Here is an 18759-nt window from a genome sequence, read left to right as displayed (position 1 = left end):
AGCAGTCGGAGCTCTTAACCACTGAGCCATCTCTCCAGCCCCAGACTTTTTGTTCTTTTACAGGCACACAATTTAAAATCAAAAGGGAATTTAGGACCATTTTTCTGTGTATTCTAAAATGTAGTTTAGAGGACCAGTAAGATGGCTCACAGGTAAAGGTGCTTACCACCCAAGTCTGATGACCAAAGTTAAAGTCCCAGAACCCATGGTTGAGGAAAGAAACAACTCCCGAAAGTTGTCCTCTGATTTCCATGCAAGTACTGTGGCATGCATGGGCAACCCCCAATTAATAAAAATAAAATAAAGTGTAGCTTTGAAAGTATGCTTCTTAATGAAACCTACAGATATTAAAAAAAAGATGAAGTGTTGGGATTAAGTGGCTGTTACTTAATGTATTAGAAAACAAATAACATACATTTAATTCACATTTTTGCATCAAAATTCAAGAGGTATTCTGTTATCAGGAGAAACCTGTGCATTTTCCCCTCTATAAATACTTATTATCAAAAAAGACTTTGACTACATAATTTTGTCTTGAGGACATTGCTTTATTTCATTGATTGCCTAGTATATTTTCCTATAAGTGCCTTAGATGTTTATGTCTGATCCTTCTTTTCCAGGGTTTGTGTCTTTGTCTTGACTTTCAGTTTGATACCGTGGTTAAAGACAGACCCACGATATTGAGCAAGCTTCTACTCTTGCATTTTCTTAAGCAAGATATTCCTGCTTTGAGCTGGGAGTTCTTTGTCAATAGATTTGAGACCCTTTCTTTGGAAGCTCAGCTACATTTGGATTGTAACAAAGAATTTCCCTTTCCTACAAGTAAGTAAACAAAAGGCTTGTAAACAGCTGTAGCTCCCATTGTTCTTGCTAGGTAAGCAGAAGACCCTTGGCCTGTAGATTGTTTTCCAGAGGGAGAAGCATGTCTTGACCTAGGCACTCAATTAATCAAATATTTACTGACTATTTATAATGCTAATTCATGGATTTAAGCATGGTATGGCATTCTGAGATCTGAATTCTCTTTCTGGAGGACCTGTGACAATCATTTGTGACTACCCAATTGTTATGTTTGTAATGCTTATGAACAATTTTTTGAGATACATTTGTACCTTAAAAACTCATTTCCTTATTTTTCAGTTTCTTATGGCTCTAAGTACATAAGGAAAAAATAACAAAATTAGATAATTTAAGAATTAAGTAGGAAAAGGAGAGGCAAAGTCATGATAGACAGCAGTCACGGTCTTTTAAAGTAAGATGCATTATAGAGGGAGGTGTACCATTAATGCACTCATGAAAGATGTCTTTTCATGTTGAAACTATACACAGATGCATTGTTTCGAACTAGCTGAAACATATGGCCCACCAAGGAGAAGAATAACATATTTAATTCCTTTTGCAAAGCCATCACTGCTGTGAGAACCAATGTTGCCAACCTCAGTGATGCGGCACTGTGGAAGATCAAGAGGGCTCGCTTTGCAAGAAACCGTCAGAAGAGTGTGAGGTCCCTGAGGGACAGTGTGAAAGGGCCTGCGGAATCCAAGAGGGCACTGTCCCTCCCCGAAACCCTGACTTCCAAAATTCGTTGAGTATCTTCTTTCATGCTTCCATTACGTCTGTTTAATGTCTTTCTGGAGCTGACTTGTCTTGCTGAGTGTTCACAGAGAGCAGCACAGTTAGCAAACTGAGCTTGTTCAACAGGTTCAGTTTTCAGATTTCCTAGAAAACCACTCCAGGGGTGTTAATGTCACGGGTGGCCTTTTCTAGTTTGCTAGTGCAGTAAAGTCTTTATTTAGAAGTAGTTTTGAAATGTAGGAGGCAGTGAATCCACTGAAGCTTGGCATGGAGCTTAAAAGAAGCATTTGTTTCCGAGCCCTAGAATACAGATGTACGTACACCAGCCTTGTAAACCAAGTGCTTTTTGAACAGGACATAGACAACAAGATCCATGTAGTTAAGGAGGTAGTGCTAAAATTCAGAACGCATTGTCTTTTCATGTGTGCTGGAAGAAGCCACATAAACCCTCAGAAAAACCAATAGTAATGGTTGCTTTGGAAAGAGAAAAAACAGGCCAAGGGGAAATTGAATTTGTACCTAACTTCAGGTAACTTACAAATGGAAACAAACTTTGTTGCCAATTAAAATAAAAAGACCACAAATATTTATTTTATAAAGGTCTTTATATTGTACATTTAAAGAATAAAAGTTTCCTTGAATAACCAAATGACTAGATAAACTCTAATGTTTAATAAAGCACATAAGTGACAAAGAATAAAAAAGGCATAACTAAGTCACCGTATGAATGAATGTATTTAAATACATTCCTAACTCGTAGACAGTACTAAATGATTTAATCCTAAATAATGTCTATGAAGTCAATCAGTTGACACCTAAAACACACTTCTTATTCTATCCAAAGTAGGAAGACTTGCATTTCATTGGCATTTATTAGAAAACAACTTTAACATAATCATTTTTAATCATATGATTTATTTTATTTGTTACATTTTTCTCTGTTTTATGACAAGCTATCAGAATGTGGTATTTTGGGCCTTGGAAGAGTCAATAGAAAGCCTTTTAAGTAATTAATGGCCTAGCTTTTCAGGAAGCAAAGATAATTATATGTGGCCAGTTAAAAATAACTTTTAGAGGCATGAGCCCCAGAGAAGCCATGTCAGAGCCTAGAAACCAATTGTAGATCAAATTAACTGTTATTTTTATATGAGTTTCCCAGCTCTTTAATAACCTAACTGATCAGTTTGGGGTATTAACTTTATTTACTGTTATTCCTTATTAATTAATTCACATGAAAAATTTGATGGTTAAGAATTGAAGTAAAATTAAAAGGGTCTTCTTGAGACTCTAAATCAAACCAACCAAAAAATTTTTTTTAGTAAGATCTTTTATGTGATGTTAATTACAAATAACAAAACTAAATTTGCTTCTACTATCCAATGCAGTTAGCACTGAGTGTATTTTCTAGGCTCAAGTTGTCTTTAATGCTTATTTAAATAGAGTTGTTGTTGATTTTTAAGCTGTGAGGTTGACCAGGCATGAGCAGTCTGCTCCAGCTCTCGGTGGGACACCTGAACAGACGCCAGGTGGGTACTTCTGATGTTGAAGGGCTATGCACAAGTGTCTCTACCCTAGGTAGACACAGTAAAGAATTTGGTGTCTCTCACTGGACCAGAGTGACCTCAGGATTTGTGAGCTCCACACAAATTTTGATGCTCAAGTGTTTGAGTCCCTCACATGCCAATTCTTTGCACCTTGCACCTTTGCATCTTAGATGATTTTGTTCCCATTAACTTTTGGTCCAGTAAGAAGCATCTTATTACCTACCTCTCCCCAGACAGCAGGGATGATTAGAATTATGCTCACTACTATATTACTTATATTTCTATGTGTAGTTACATATAGAAATACTGTGCTCATAGGTATAATCTTCAGGCAAAACATACATACATTTCATCTGCATTTTAAAAGTTTATGCATTTGAACCACCATCATCTGCTCACCATAGTCATTCTTGATTCTTTGCAAGTCTGCATTTCTGTTCCTCAGGCAGAGGAGTATTTCCATTGTTTGGAGAACCATAGAATCATATTCAGCATGACAATGTAACTTATCATTTAATGCTCCTTAATACATTGTAGCGTATCATGAAGTATCCTAAGAGCTGAACAGACAATGGCAAGGACATGACACACTGAATGCTATGCATGCAGGAAGTGCCATGGTTCACTGAGAGGACTGTAAAGGTTCTGAATAACTCATATTAGTATCCTAAGAGCTGAACAGACAATGGCAAGGACATGACACACTGAATGCTGTGCGTGCAGGAAGTGCCATGGCTCACTGAGAGGACTGTAAAGGTTCTGAATAACTCATATCTGTCAAAAACCATCTCAGTAACTCACCTGCATGTCATTCTATGGCATATTTGAATTTTTACCTAAGGATAATTTTAAGTTAAAACTTTTCAGAATGGTATTGACATTCTGGGAAAGAAATTTTTAAATAAGGAGACTTTGAAGATAATGAGCACTGAGAATTAGAAAAAGGACACTTAAAACACAGGAATTCAGGAGAGGGAGAGATCAAAGTGTCCCAGAGAAAGTGAATGAAGGCAGATGGTGGAGAAGTTTATTTTCTCTTTCGAAAATGAGAAGACAGTGCAAACACGTGGCCGAGTCCCTCTACTTTGGTCTATACATCACTCGTGTCTTTTCTGTAGAGGGTGGATAGAGAGCGAGTGAGTAAGAACTTCTGGTCCAGTGTCATCAGACAGGGAGACCTATCTCATTTCTCGTCAGGGAGACCTTCTGGAGAATGTTTCCGTGCAGCTTCATGTTTTCTTCCCATTACCTTGGGCTTGTCTTTTTTGTCCTAAGCTTCCTCGAACAGCTGGTCTTTAATTATTGTTGTTATTCATTTTAACAATCCAACCAAAGGAGTCCCTTCACGTGTCTGCAGGGAAGTGTACAGGTTTGTTGAGGTTAAGAAAAGCCTCAAGCGACCAATTATCCCACCAAAAAGACCAGATGGAAAGAGGCCAGATAACAGCATTGTTTAAATTAAACATGAAGATAAAACTTCTGGAGAGAGAATTTATAAGACCACTTCATGAGGAAAACTTGCCTAGATTTGGAAGCAGTTGGCTTGGCTTTTAAGGCTGTTTTGAACTGTTGTTCCATTTTTTGAATTATTATTTACTGCTTTAACTTGGAAGCAAAGGCATACCAGGGTAATCATAAGATTGTGCGAGATGTAGTACTTAAATGGAAACCAAAGCACTTGCTGCTTAACAAACATACTTCTGCTCTAAGTAATGAGCTCCTCTGTTAGACGCCATACTGATCAGGCCTGAAATAAAACAGATGCTATTAATTATACAGTTAGACTTAATTGTAATTGCTCTTTAGGCTGAACTTTTTGGCACTGGATTTACAACTTATGTTTTTCTAGTCTTAGCCTATACATAGGACTAACAGCAAATAAAACAAAAATTCAATATTCTATAGAGGTTATTCTACAAGGCTTATGGAAGCTACATTCCTCTGTAATTTATATTCATCAGACCAAATTATATGAATCAAACCAAATTTTGTGTTCACATAAATAAAATTCATGGAATGTGATAGTTGACACATTAGAGTTGCACTAATACTCCTATTTTACAGAAGAAACTGAGTTTCCCACAAAGGGACATGTATCATACGTTTGTGGTGACAGACCTGGATCTGGAGTCCCTGGGCTCTCTGTTTATATAGCATGTGTGGTCAATGCTCGCAGGAGTTCGGTACCATTTTTCACCCTTATATGTGAAATGGTCTCTGAAACTGCTAGTCTGAAACTTGTGCAATTATATGTAAAGTGTGTTTTCACTAATCCTATGAGAGTCTTTGCCTCTGTTTATCTATAACAGCTATTGAAGATTAGTTTGATATAGTTCACAAGTTGTAGCAACACAATACTGAATGAACAGTACCAACCCCAAGAACCATAGAGTGCTTAATTATATCTTGTTCCTCATCCTTTGGAATGAATAAGTGAATAAACATTAGGTTTATAATTATATTTCATATATGTAGAGTACCTCTTTATAGAGCGTTTATGCAAATCACCTAGCTCTGACTTTACAGCCATCTTTGGATATGTAGGATATTTCTTCCCACTCTATGTATAGGCAGGCAAACTGACAAACTAGGGGATTATATAATTCTGCTTAGCAACCTGCTTAAGGTCACATCAGTTAGGGACATGACTGATAGTTGCATACAGAAGACTTGGCTTGTTTGATTTCCACTACAGGTACCTCTTGATAAATTGGTTTGGGGACATTTCTACTTTGTAGGACATGAGATACTAGTCTGGTTATAGAGCTGACCTAAGTATTCAGGCCTACTACAGTGTAGCTTAAACACACAAGTATCTGGACCAAAAGACCCTCCCTAGATCAGTCTAGAGCTATCCCAGTCCTCATAGGACATGGACACTCCCAATTCTACGCCAGCCTATAGAGAAATTTGGAGCTCTCTTTACCCACATTTGCACCTACAAGAAAACGTGCCCAATGCTAGTTAAGACTGGTGAAACTGTCTTGTAGTTACTGTTCTTGCATCCTCTTTAGTGTCCTAGCCTGAAATTCAAACAACTTTTCTTTAAGCTCTTTTGTCCTGTAGGTGATTTATAATTCACTCCACTAACTAGCAAAATGCCTATTGCCTATTAGGGTACAATAAACACTTGTACAGTTATTTGTAGGAAATTACCTTTGAAATAATCTTTTTGGGGTAACTTTCAATGAACAAACATTTGTGCACCCACTATATATCAGGAAATATAAAGAATACAAAGCTACGTGAGAAAATTTTGTATTCTCAACTCATTCATAGTTAAGTGAAGAAGATACAGCATGACCATCAGTGAGCTCTCATCTAGAGTGAAAGTGGCAGTCCTTGGGGGCTCCCATAGAACGCAGTGGGAAGACAGCTGTTTACTGGTTTGAAGCCATGGGTGGCTCTTCTTCCATGTCTGGATTGGTGGACAGTGCGTAAGCACATAGTGATAGGATGCAGGCTAGGAAGAGGCAAAGGCAGAGAGGAGGAACACATGAGCCCTGAGATTAGCCACTGGCTAGGGCTTTCTAGCCCTTCTGTGGCAGTATGCACCACAACAGAGCTGCTATGAGAAAAGCTTTAAGTTGACATAATGAACTAGACAGACCAGTGAGGCAGCAGAATTGGAACTATGGATGAAACGCAACCTTACATATAATGTGTGACCATTGATTTTCTGGACCAAATGCAGAGCAAGCTCATGGAAAAGGTCTTTTCTTTCTCTGCCTAATTGTAACAGTACTTTGACAGGAAGGTTGGTGAGTCAGCTCATACAGAGGAATGTTGCTGGTTTGGTATCTCATCAATTTTTCTCTTATATAGAAGATGAGATCTGGGACATTTTAATTCCATTCACTTAGAAATTTATGAACAATAACAAGCGTCTATTGTATGTCCAGCATCATCCTATATTCTGTGAAGGATGCTAAAATGGATAAGACATAGCACATACCTTCAAAGAGTATATGTTCTTACAGGGGAAATAAAGCAAATGCACAAATAAAAAGCTCTGCCTTGCATAATTATTTGCTGCATGGATATTGGGGAATGCTAAAGGAAAATCTCTCCCTTTCTTTCTGCCTCCCATCTTCCTCTTTTCTCATCATTGGAAAGCAACAGAATTTAGGTACCATGTCCAGTCACTGAGGGGAGGGTTGGCACAGGTGACAGGAATGGGGAGTAGATTCATAGCATAAAATGAAGGAATGTGGTGAAGGACCACCCTGTAAAGTGAAGTTATCACTGTGGGCAAAGACAAAGGTGGGCCGGAGTTGGCTCTTCTGAGACCTGTCATTAGTCCAGCTTCTGGGAATGCTAAGCATTCCAGGGGGAGTCCCAGGAGATAAACATGGAAAAGCAGATCCTGGTCCTGCCTGGTTTCACATAATCTTGAATTTGTGACATTGTATTCTATTTTGGAGTTTCAGTCAGTTACCTTACTCTGTGAACAAGCTCTAGAAGACCCAGTCAACACTAAATCGTGGTAGAAATAGCTCTGCCTCAGTGATTACAATGAAGTCTATACTTTTATGTACAGAAATGATAAAGTCAAACCTCTTAACATAAGTCTGGATTAAGACAGATAAAGGAACTGCATAGACTAGAATTGAAAACTAGTGTTTTAATTCTCATGCTTTAGAAAAAGTATTGTAGGTATTTAGTTTTAAAATGGAAATTTTGTGTTTCATGTATAATAAAATATTAACAGTAAAATAGTAAAACAGAAATACTGTTTTTATCAATAAATAACATTTTAGCTTGTCTATAGCTCATTTTTAAGAGGTAACCTTTTCATTTGGGTAACTTTTCTTTAAGAAGAGTGCACCAGTTGTAACTTCCTCTATTTCAACAAAAGATAATAAGCAAAATGCAGATGTGGACATCCAACAGTGGGATGGTAACTTATCGGAATGAATTTTTTTCACTTTATGTGAGGGGATTCATGGCCTAATTATTTTTTCAGTCCATTTAATGGTTTATCAAGGATCACTCATTACTGATTATTGAGTGAAAGCAAAGTAAGAACAGCAAACTTCCCATTAAATCTCTGAAAGATGAATTTGCAGTGAAAGGAAGACATAAATGAAATGATACTTAATTATTAGGAAAATATGATTTGCTCGGAATTAAAGCACGTGGCCCCTTGAAACAGGAAGAAGAGTTTTGGTATGGTTAAGATGAAACTTTGTGACTTGTTTTCTAGACTTGACTTGGAACAGAACGAAATGGGGGTAGGGCCCTCGTTGGGAGCTTCCTTTGGTCTCTAGATTCTTAGGACCACAAAGCAAAGCTGCATCCCGTTCAGATGTCCTCACATTTACTTCAGAATCAATGTATTTTGGACTTAGAGGAGCCAGGCAACTGAGTGATTCGTGCTCTCCTAACCCTTGCACCAGGCTGAAGGGGCTTGGGTGTTGAAGCTGTATTGCTGCTACAGTAACACTGGACTCCGCATGGAACCTGGAAACTCACACATCACATTTTTTGACCAAACATGCCTGAAGCAGTGTCCTTCTAGTAAAATAATACCTTATAGGAAAGAAAAAACCAAAGGAGATTTTAAAAACCTTATTATTATTATTTTTTAATGTTTATGTGTGTGCTTGCTTTTCTGCGTGTACACCATGTACTTGTGAGTGCCCTAAGAGACCAGAAGAGGGCATCAGGTCCCCAGCACTGAGTTACAGATGGCTGTGCGCAGTCAGATGTGGACGCTGGGAAACAAATGTGGGTCCTTTGGCAGCAAGTGCTCTTAACTGATGAAGCATAACTCATATACTCTGATGATTAAAGGAGTTGCTCCCTTTTTCAATTCTGTTTTTCAGGAATTTACATAGGAATTACTTTTGGTCAAATCTTATAAATGTTCAATTTAACTATAATATGCAGTGATAGTTCACATTTCTGGCCTTTCATTGAAATAAGATATTCCACATAAACTCGCTTTTGATGACTGCTTAGTAAATAATGCAGTTTAAGGATCACTCATTGTGTATAAAACATTGTGATAAATTCTTAGGCATTTATTTTTGGTAGAAAAATTCTTGAAGTACATCGCACTTCTTCATGTTTCATGGGCAGACTCAGTAAGACAGAGAATGCTAATGTCTCAGGGCCACACTGATGAGTATCAGAAGGGCCCCTTGTGAGAAGCTCGTAGGCGTCGTTTCTGCTGCCTCCTTGTCAGCTGGGCCCCCCTCTGTAATTTTTTTTTTTAACAGATCAACATTCTTCTAGTGATCTAGGGAAACTAGATAAGCAAGGCCATTACCTTATATGCAGGCTATGTTGAACTACTATTGCAACTAGTAGCCAATAGTGTTGGAGTTTGGCATTGTCTTCACGGTACTGTCCCAGAGAGAAGTGGCCCTTAGACAGCTCAGTTCTGCAGCACGTGTTCCTAAACGTTTCTTCCATCTTTCTTTTCTCCATTGCTCCTAAAAGACTGAAATCTTGCAAATTAACTAAGAGGTAGTGGGTATTAATTGATCCCTAGATCTCTGTTGCATCATTTTTGCCATAATTATAATGAGTGCAACCAAAGCTAGCTTTGTAGAAGTTTGTGACCAGCGCTTGTCCTCATTTCATAGGACTTTTCCTTGCATGGAGAGATGAGACTGCTGGTGTTGTGCTTTAACTTACTAGACAAGAACTTAATTTTTAATTTGGAAATTCTAATGTTGCTTGCCAAAATAAGGACAAGGGCTGTAGTGTTTTGAATAAGCCTCAAACATAAATATAAGGGAACGCATATCACTGTTTCTTCCCCCAAAATCCTAAACCAAACCTGATCGCAAAGAACAGAGTTACCTGCTAGGGTGTAATTAGTAGGTCAAGAGAAAACCAGGGCTAAGGCATTTTTTATTTTCATGTGAACTCTCAGCTCATCTTCATGTGGTATTTTATGTTTTCAAGAGCTCATGTCTCTCTCTGTCTCTCCCTCCCCTCTGTGTCTCTCATTAATACTGCAGGGCTTATCGTTGGACATATATAATTCTGACTCCCTTATTTAATGTATACATATTGCTGAATCTGAAGATTTGGAAAAGAAAATATTTATTTTGCCCCAGCTGATCTATGAACATAACTAACTTGAGATACTAATTTAAACACAATCACCAGTGGACCCTTTTATGCTCAGTGGATTTTAGACTCCTTTGGGGATCATTCCTACGTGCTTATTTTACAAACTAGAAAGGAAACTTCTTTGTCTTGATCACTGAGGATAAAAATTTGCCACTATATTAAAAATTGCGAAATGCAAAGTTTTTTGAAATATTTGTCTTACAGTTTGAGGAGATCATTACTTGATAGTTCCTTATTTTTATCTCCAGTCCCTTACTAGTAGCTTGGTTCTTGATGAAGACAGTAGCTTCCATCCCTAGAATGATGGTTTGCTTAGGAGCCCATGTTGTGCCTTTGAGTTTCTTATCTAGAACAGAACATTTTATTTAGCAGAAGGAGAAAGAATAGTGCCTTGTCAATGTCAAGTGAGATTTTAGTGTAAGCTCATTTAAGGGGGAGTTGTACACTGACTCTATTTCTTACACTGACAGGACAACAGTCTCCTGAGAATGATAATACCATCAAGGACTTACTCCCAGAAGATGCTGGAATTGACCACCAAACAGTTCACCAGTTGATCACAGTGCTCATGAAATTCATGGCTAAGGATGAGAGCAGTGCTGAGTCAGACATCAGCAGTGCAAAGGCCTTTAACACTGTCAAGAGGCACCTGTACGTCTTACTTGGCTATGATCAACAGGAAGGCTGCTTCATGATTGCACCTCAAAAAATGCGCCTGTCAACTTGCTTTAATGCGTTTATTGCAGGAATTGCCCAAGTAAGTGTAATAACAGCTTTTAGAAGTCCTGTCATGATTTTTGTTTGGTAGAGACGAGGCATTAAATTCCATTCACCTAATATTGATTGAGTAAAAAAAGGTTTTGTTCAAATTACTTGGTATTGGGCAGGATATGTGAAGAGGAAAATAAAGATGAGTAAGAATTAGCAGCTTGGTGTTATGAAGGGAGTGTTTGTAAAATATATGTATGTAACATAATACCTTACCATTTTAAATGCATGATTTCAGTGGTATTAAGATGGCTCAGTCAGTAAAATGCCTGTTGAACAAACATGAGGACCTGGGTCTGGATCCCCAGCAACTAAGTAAACAAAACAAAACAGGTATGATGAGACTCATTTATGACCCCAGCACTGGGGAGGTGGAGACAGGTGGATCTCTGGCGCTCACTGGGTAGCCCCAGGTTCAGTGAGAAACCCTGTCTCAAAAACTAAGATAGAGAGGGAAGATACCTGATGTTGTTCTCTGGCCTCTACATGTACAAATACATACACATGCACACACAGATCCCATGTGCTCACACTCACACGTGTAAGTTTTTTTAAAAAAAGCATTTGTTTTATTATGCTATCACCACTATGTATTTCTTAACTTTTTTTGGGGGGGGGGGTCTTTTTGAGACAGGGTCTCCCTGTAGCCCCAGCTGTCCTGGAACTCACTATGTAGATCAGGCTGGCCTTGAACTCACAGAGATCCGCCTTCCTCTGCCTCCCGAGTGCTGGGATTAAAGGTGTGCGCCACCACACCCGGCTTAACCTTTTTTTTTTTTTTAACCTTCCTAGACTAAAACTTTGTACCCATTAAACAATAAGAGTACACATATTTCTTTCATTTATTTGTGTGGAACTTTTTTAAAAGTGTTCCTTTTTGACTTCGAGTGGAGAGAACTGAGTTAATATAACTTAATTCATGCTGCACTGTCATCCCTTTTGCATGTTTGTCTGCTACTTCTAACTGCTGTATCATGTGCCATAGAGCCCACCCATATTTTATCTGGTCCTGTAGTGATGGGTACTTGTTGCTCTTAACTCCTCACTACTCCAAACAGCTGAACAGTGAACACCCTTGTATATACACCTTATTGAGTACTCTGAGAATTGCCTTGGGATATGGATCCAGAAGTAGAATTACCAGATCACTTTCTAGATCTTCTGCAGCAGTTTACAAAGGTGTAGGAAGGTGTGGATGTGTGTGTCAGCTTTTGCCATTGTTATGAGTTTATGTCCATATGCATCTTCTGTTTGTTTGCTCATGGGTAATGGATTTTTTTGTGGGGCAGGTAGGGGAGAGATTAGAGATAACATACTGTAAAGCATCTTGATCAGTGCCTATCTCATGGCAGGGACTTAACAGGCAGTTGCTGTTATCAATTTTTTCCAACAGATTTTAATATAATGGCCACAACAAGTGAGAGTAGTATGTAGCTACCTCTTGCTGATTCTGATGACTGGATAGTCACAACCAAAAGCTATCTGTTGTGAAGATAGAGCACATCATTTTAGATAAGAAATACTACTACTCTCTGTCTTTCTTTCCTTCCTTCCTCCTCTTCCAAGTTCTGGGATTTTTCAGTTGCTTGGTTTTGGCCAAAAGCACAAAAAAGGCATTTTTGGTTGCGACTCCGTGCACAAGGGCCGTTTGTTTGTTTGGGGACTGGGGCAGGAAATCTTGCCGGTCCGAGTCATGGAGGCTCCTTCAAGGAAATGTCAGTGTTCGCAGGCCGCCGTTGCCCGCTGCGCGCACCTTGCTCCGCTGACCGTGGGGGAGATGCAGGGCGCGTTGGCCCAGGCCAGATCGAGTCGCTGCTCTGACCCTGCCACGGGCCGAGGCGCAAAAAAGGAGCGAGTCGGTCCTGCTGAGCGGACTGGCTTTTATGAAACAGAGAAGGATGGGCCTGAATGACTTTATTCAGAAGCTCGCCAATAACTCGAATGCATGCAAACACCCAGAAGTTCAGTCCATTTTGAAAATCTCCCAGCCTCGGGAGCCCGAGCTTATGAATGCCAACCCTTCTCCGCCAAGTCCTTCTCAACAAATCAGCCTTGGTCCATCATCTAATCCCCCGCTAAACTATCTGACTTTCACGTCCTCAAAGTGATCGGGAAGGGCAGTAGGGGAAAGGTTCCTCTAGCCAGACACAAGGCAGAGGAAGCATTCTACGCAAAGTTTTACAGAAAGCCACCCTGAAGAAGGAGGAGGAGAAGCATACTATGTCGGAGCGGAATGTTCTCTTGAAGAACGTGAAGCACGCTTCCCTGGTGGGCCTGCGCTTCTCTTTCCAGGCTGCAACACACTGTACTTTGTCGTAGACTACCTTAACGGTGGAGAGCTGTTCTACCATCTCCAGAGGGAGCGCTGCTTCCTAGAACCTCGGGCTCGCTTCTACGCAGCTCAAATAGCCGGTGCCTTGGGTTATCTGCACTCTCTGAACATCGTTTACTGAGACTTAAAACCAGAGAATATTTTGCTAGACTCACAGGGACACATTGTCCTTACTGACTTTGGGCTCTGCAAGAACATTGAATACAATGGCACAACATCCACCTTCTGTGGCACGCCTGAGTATCTCGCACCGGAGGTTTTTCATAAGCAGCTGTACGACAGGACAGTGGACCGGTGGTGTCATGGAACAGTCTTGTAGGAGATGCTGTGTGGCCTGCCTCCTTTTTATAGTTGGAACACGGCTGAGATAGATGAATGACAACATTTTGAACAAGACCCTCCAGTTGAAACCAAATATTACAAACTCTGCAAGACACCTCCTTGGAGGGCCTGCTTCAGAAGGACCGGACAAAGAGGCTGGGTACCAAGGATGACATTACGGAGATTAAGAATCATGTCTTCTCTCTAATTAACTGGGATGATCTCATCAATAAGACCACTCCCCCTTTTAATCCAAATGTGAGCGGAGCCAGTGACCTGCGGCGCGTCAATCCGGAGTTTACTGACGAGTTAGTCCCCAACTCCATTGGCAGGTCTCCTGACAGCATCCTCGTCCGGGCCAGCGTCAAGGAAGCTGCAGAGGCCTTCCTTGGCTTCTACGCGCCTCCCACGGCCTCTTTCCTCTGAGCAGTTCTTGGTGTGGTTTTGAAGGATTTTCTGTGTGTGTTTTAAAGTTTTAGTTAGCCTTTGGTGGAGCTGCCAGCTGATAGGACACCTGGAAGCTTGGCAATCCTGTTGCACACTGCCTCCTGGAAGCTTTTAAAACAGCACATCCTCCTCTCAGTGAGCTTGTGAGGTTTTTCATTTTTATTCTTCCAACGTGGTGCTAGCTCCGAAATGAGCATAAGAGTGCCACCTTAGACAGACGCCATAGAAGGAAGATAGATGCAGGTCTAAGGGATCTTCCACAGGTCTGTGTTGGCTGTGATCATGAATATTCTGCAATGTGCCTTTTCTGATAAGACCGTGTTAGCTCCAAAGCTACATTGGGTTATAACACTAGTATATTTAAACTTACAGGCTTATTTGTAAACTACCATTTTAATGTACTGTAATTAACGTGGTTATAATATGTGCAATTCCTCCTCCTTACCACACAACTTTTTGTGTGTGTGATAAACCAATTTTGGTTTGCAATAAAACCTTGAAAAAATTGCATAAAAAAAGAAATACTACTCTCTTATTCTCTGAATCCACATTGTGCATGTTTACATTAGGAATATAATTTTTACAATTAAAAAGTCTAGAAAATACATGCCTATTTGTGTGTGTGGTGTGTGCTGACCCACACCCATGTCACTGTGCCTCCCCTGTCATATATCTCCCAAACCCAAAAGCCAAAAGTCCCTCCTTAAGGTATTTGTCAGGTATTTGTTCATAGCAACAGGAAAAATGAGGCTAACAGAGGCTGCTCTGGTAATAGCATACTGGACTGGAGAAAACACACTTCATGGTGGAACATTTCCAACAGGCTCCCAGTCAAAGGCATCTGATGATGCATTCCAGCTATGTTTCTTGGGTTCTCACTGTGGGGTCACCCTTGATTCATCTGCACCTGCCTTTTTTCCTTCCCCTTAATTGACAAGACTTTTCATTTTTGTTTGAGACAGGGTCTTCCCTGTAGCCTCAGCCAGCCTGGAACTGGACCAAGGCTAGACCAGGCTGGCCTTGATCTCACAGAGATCCTCCTGCCTCTCCCTACTGAGTGCTATGATTAAAAGGATGCAGTATCAACCAGGCATGGTGGTGTACGCCTTTAATCTTAGCACTCCAGAGGCAGAGGCAGAGGCAGGAAGAGCTCTGTGAGTTCAAGGCCAACTTGGTCTTCATAGTGAGATCCAGGCTGGCTGGGCTACAAGGAGACCCTGTCTGAAAAAGCCCAAAAAAAAAAAAAAAATAAAAAAAAGGACACAGTATCATGCCCAGCAGCTTTTTCAACCATGTGGGTTCTGGGATTGAACTCAGGCCATCAGACTTGTCAGTAAGCATCTTTGCCTACTGAGCCATCTCACTGTCCTGACATAACTTTTATAATAAAAATGTATATATAACTGAGTGTGATGGCATATGCCTATAATCTCAGCACTCAGGGGGTGGAGGCAGGAGAATCATAAGCTCTAGGCCAGCCTGGGGTACATGAGACCCTGTCTCAAAAAAAAAGAAAAACATATGTATAATATATATGTACTGATATATGTAACCTTTTTTTTATCTTGAAGAGAGATTTATTTTTTGACAATTTCACGCATAAGTATTGTATTTACATCAATTCCAGCCCTCCTTCTCCCCTTCTAACTCTTCCCATGCCCCCCGCCGACTTCCTCAATTTCATGACCTCTTCTTTGATGATTATTATTATGTACATGTTGTATATACATATGTTTAGTGATGACCACTGCACTTGAGATTAGAGCTACAGACAATCAATGGCTGCTGAGAGAGGGACAATCATTTTTTTTCAGGGACAAGCTTCTGATAGGTTATATGTAACCTTTTTAAAATTTTTTATTTCATTTTGCTGGGCTTGGTGGCACACACCTTTAATCCCAGCACTCGGGAGGCAGAGGCAGGCGGATCTCTGTGAGTTCAAGGCCAGCCTGGTCTACATAAGTGAGTTCCAAGCCAGCCCTACTACCGGGAGACTCTGTCTCAAAAAGACCAAAAAGTTTTATTTTAATGTGTATGCATATATGTCAATCAATATCCAAAGAGGTCAGAAGAGGGTGTCAGATTCCCGGGAACTGGAGTTATGGACTGTTGTTAACTGCTATGTGGGTGCTGGGATTCGAATCCAGGTCTTCTGCAAGAACAGCCAATGCTCTTAACTGCTGAAGTTCAAGGCCAGCCTGGTCTACATAGTGAGTTCCAAGCCAGCCCTACTACCAGGAGACTCTGTCTCAAAAAGACCAAAAAGTTTTATTTTATTTTTATTTTAATGTGTATGCATATATGTCAATCAATATCCAAAGAGGTCAGAAGAGGGTGTCAGATTCCCGGGAACTGGAGTTATGGACTGTTGTTAACTGCTATGTGGGTGCTGGGATTCGAATCCAGGTCTTCTGCAAGAACAGCCAATGCTCTTAACTGCTGAGCCATCATTCCAGCCCCTATCCTATATATAACCTTTTTAAGCCAAGTAATTATTATAAAGTACATGTCATAGATATAAAACTGTGTACTCTTCTGTTTAATGACTACAAATAATTCTTCTGTACAAATAATATTTATTTTACTTACTTTTTGTTTGAGAAAGAGTTTCACAGTGTAACAGAGACCTGGTACTTACTATGTGGACCAGCTGGTTTCAGACTCCTCTTCATTTCAGTCTTCTGAATGCTGAGATCACAGGCATGAGCTGCCATGGTGGCACAAACTATATTTAATTAATGCCATATTGCTGAATATGGAGGTTTTCCAAATTGGGATAACAAAGCCATGCTGAATATCTTTGTACATGCATTTTGGAGCACCACTTGTCTGATCATTCCCTTGATACATTTAGTCAGTGTGTTAGAGGGTATGTGCTTTTAACTGCTTTTTCTCACTTCTGAATACATTTTGCTAAATTGCTGTCCTAGAAGATTATTCTTTTTTTTAATCCTTGGTCTTTTTGGCCTGGAGCTCACTGTGTAGACCAGGCTAACCTTGAACTCACAGAAATCTGCCTGCCTCTGCCTCCTGAGTGCTGGGATTCGCCTGGCTTAGATTATTCAAATTTAGATTCTCACCAGAGTTGTCTAAGCATGCCCATTTCACCACATGCTTACCAATACAAAGTTTTCTATTGAGACCAGTATGATTCTATTTAGCCATTTTAGTAGGTAATAGACACAATTTTATTTCCAGCACATAATAAAATGGATAACTTGTTGTAAACTTTCAATTTACAAGTTTTAAAATTCATTATGAAGTTGAATTCCCCCCTTTATGTAGAGTACTTTGTGAGGTACCTATTGAAGGTTTTGCCTCTGTGCTGTGATGGTTCAAACCTTGTCTTTGGATTCTGAGAGTGTATTGTTTTCCTTCAGTTACTAATGTTCTTCTGTTTCAGGTTATGGACTATAACATTAACTTGGGCAAACACCTTCTCCCCCTGGTGGTTCAGGTGCTCAAATACTGCTCTTGTCCTCAACTACGGCATTACTTCCAACAGCCGCCTCGCTGTTCCCTCTGGTCCCTAAAGCCTCACATCCGGCAGATGTGGTTGAAGGCCTTGCTCGTCATCCTTTACAAGGTGAGTGGCTGTGGTGCCTCTGTTGGGATGAAATGGTTTGCTCAGAGAGTGCAGCGTTAAGGGGGCACATAGGCAAGAATTCTGTAGGATAAAAATTTGGCCTTCAGAAGAAATGTCATGATATGCACTTAGGCTGAGAAGAAGTGAGCTATTGGGATGAAAATGGAAATAGGAGGGAATGCAATATGGGCTTTAAATGTTTTAAAAATAACAGATTGTAGAGAGTTAATCATTAATCTCTGTCTATGCTCAGAAGCTCGTATTTGATCAAGTATTAATTTTTCAGACAATAAGGAAGATATTTGAATTTGTATTTACCAAATGTTGATGCAGATAGTGTTTTTAAAGGCAGCTGTGAGCTAGCCTGCCTTGCTGTCAGAGGGAGGGAGACGGAGTCCCTTACAAAATAAAGTCTTGATCAGAATCTGTTTCTACTTTTGTATGCATTTTTTTTTCATGAGAAAAATGTGTAATGTGATCAAGTAGAAAAACTTATTCTTTAAAAAAAAAATTCTCTTTTTTTCCTCCCTTTTTATTGAGCAGTATCCATACCGAGACTGTGATATCAGCAAGATCCTGCTGCACCTGATTCACATAACAGTCAATACACTCAATGCACAGTACCATAGCTGCAAACCTCATGCCACGGCAGGACCTTTGTACAGTGACAACAGCAACATAAGCAGATACAGCGAGAAAGAAAAAGGTACTTTACATGACAGAACCCGTCCCCAACTTAGCTTGGATACATAATACACTTCTGCACAGAAGTCATTACTTTCCTAAGAAGACAGAGGAGCAAACCCACATATCATTCATTATGAAGTTAAAAATATCTCGTCCTGTTTTGTTAATTTTCAAGTCTCCCAGGAATGTTGCTGCTTTCACTTTTTAGCTGAGCATTCAAGAGGAACAGTTGGTGTGCTTCTGAAATCCATATCTTAAGATAAAATGTTAGGTAAAATATTTTCTGCCATTTGATTAAGTAGTCTTTGTAAGCCTTTTCTTACTTGTGAAAGACATCTTGCTTTGAGGCGCTAACATAAATCTTGGTTAGCAGTCAGTGGAATCATTATTTGAATATCTCTAGTTTGCCT

General features: G+C 39.9%; 1 protein-coding gene and 1 pseudogene across 15 annotated transcripts in view; both read left to right on the top strand.

Moving 5' to 3' along the window:
- Unc79 (unc-79 homolog, NALCN channel complex subunit) overlaps positions 1 to 18759 on the top strand; it is a 246476-nt gene that overhangs the window by 124463 nt on the left and 103254 nt on the right. For 11 of the 15 annotated variants that reach the window (XM_008821707.1, XM_008821704.1, XM_008821706.1 and 8 more), the window contains 6 exons: positions 621 to 822; positions 1405 to 1584; positions 3036 to 3101; positions 10679 to 10965; positions 17480 to 17662; positions 18206 to 18368. In XM_008821707.1, the coding sequence (XP_008819929.1) occupies positions 621 to 822; positions 1405 to 1584; positions 3036 to 3101; positions 10679 to 10965; positions 17480 to 17662; positions 18206 to 18368 (1081 nt within the window). The remainder of the gene's footprint in view (positions 1 to 620; positions 823 to 1404; positions 1585 to 3035; positions 3102 to 10678; positions 10966 to 17479; positions 17663 to 18205; positions 18369 to 18759) is intronic. The other 4 variants (XM_008821708.1, XM_008821701.1, XM_008821697.1 and 1 more) reach the window with 1 other exon arrangement.
- Positions 12751 to 14055, top strand: LOC103724585 (annotated as a pseudogene).

This window comes from Nannospalax galili, unplaced genomic scaffold (assembly GCF_000622305.1).
Source record: "Nannospalax galili isolate Female #2095 unplaced genomic scaffold, S.galili_v1.0 scaffold107, whole genome shotgun sequence".
Taxonomy (NCBI): domain Eukaryota; kingdom Metazoa; phylum Chordata; class Mammalia; order Rodentia; family Spalacidae; genus Nannospalax; species Nannospalax galili.
This window is presented reverse-complemented; position numbering and strand designations above follow the sequence as displayed.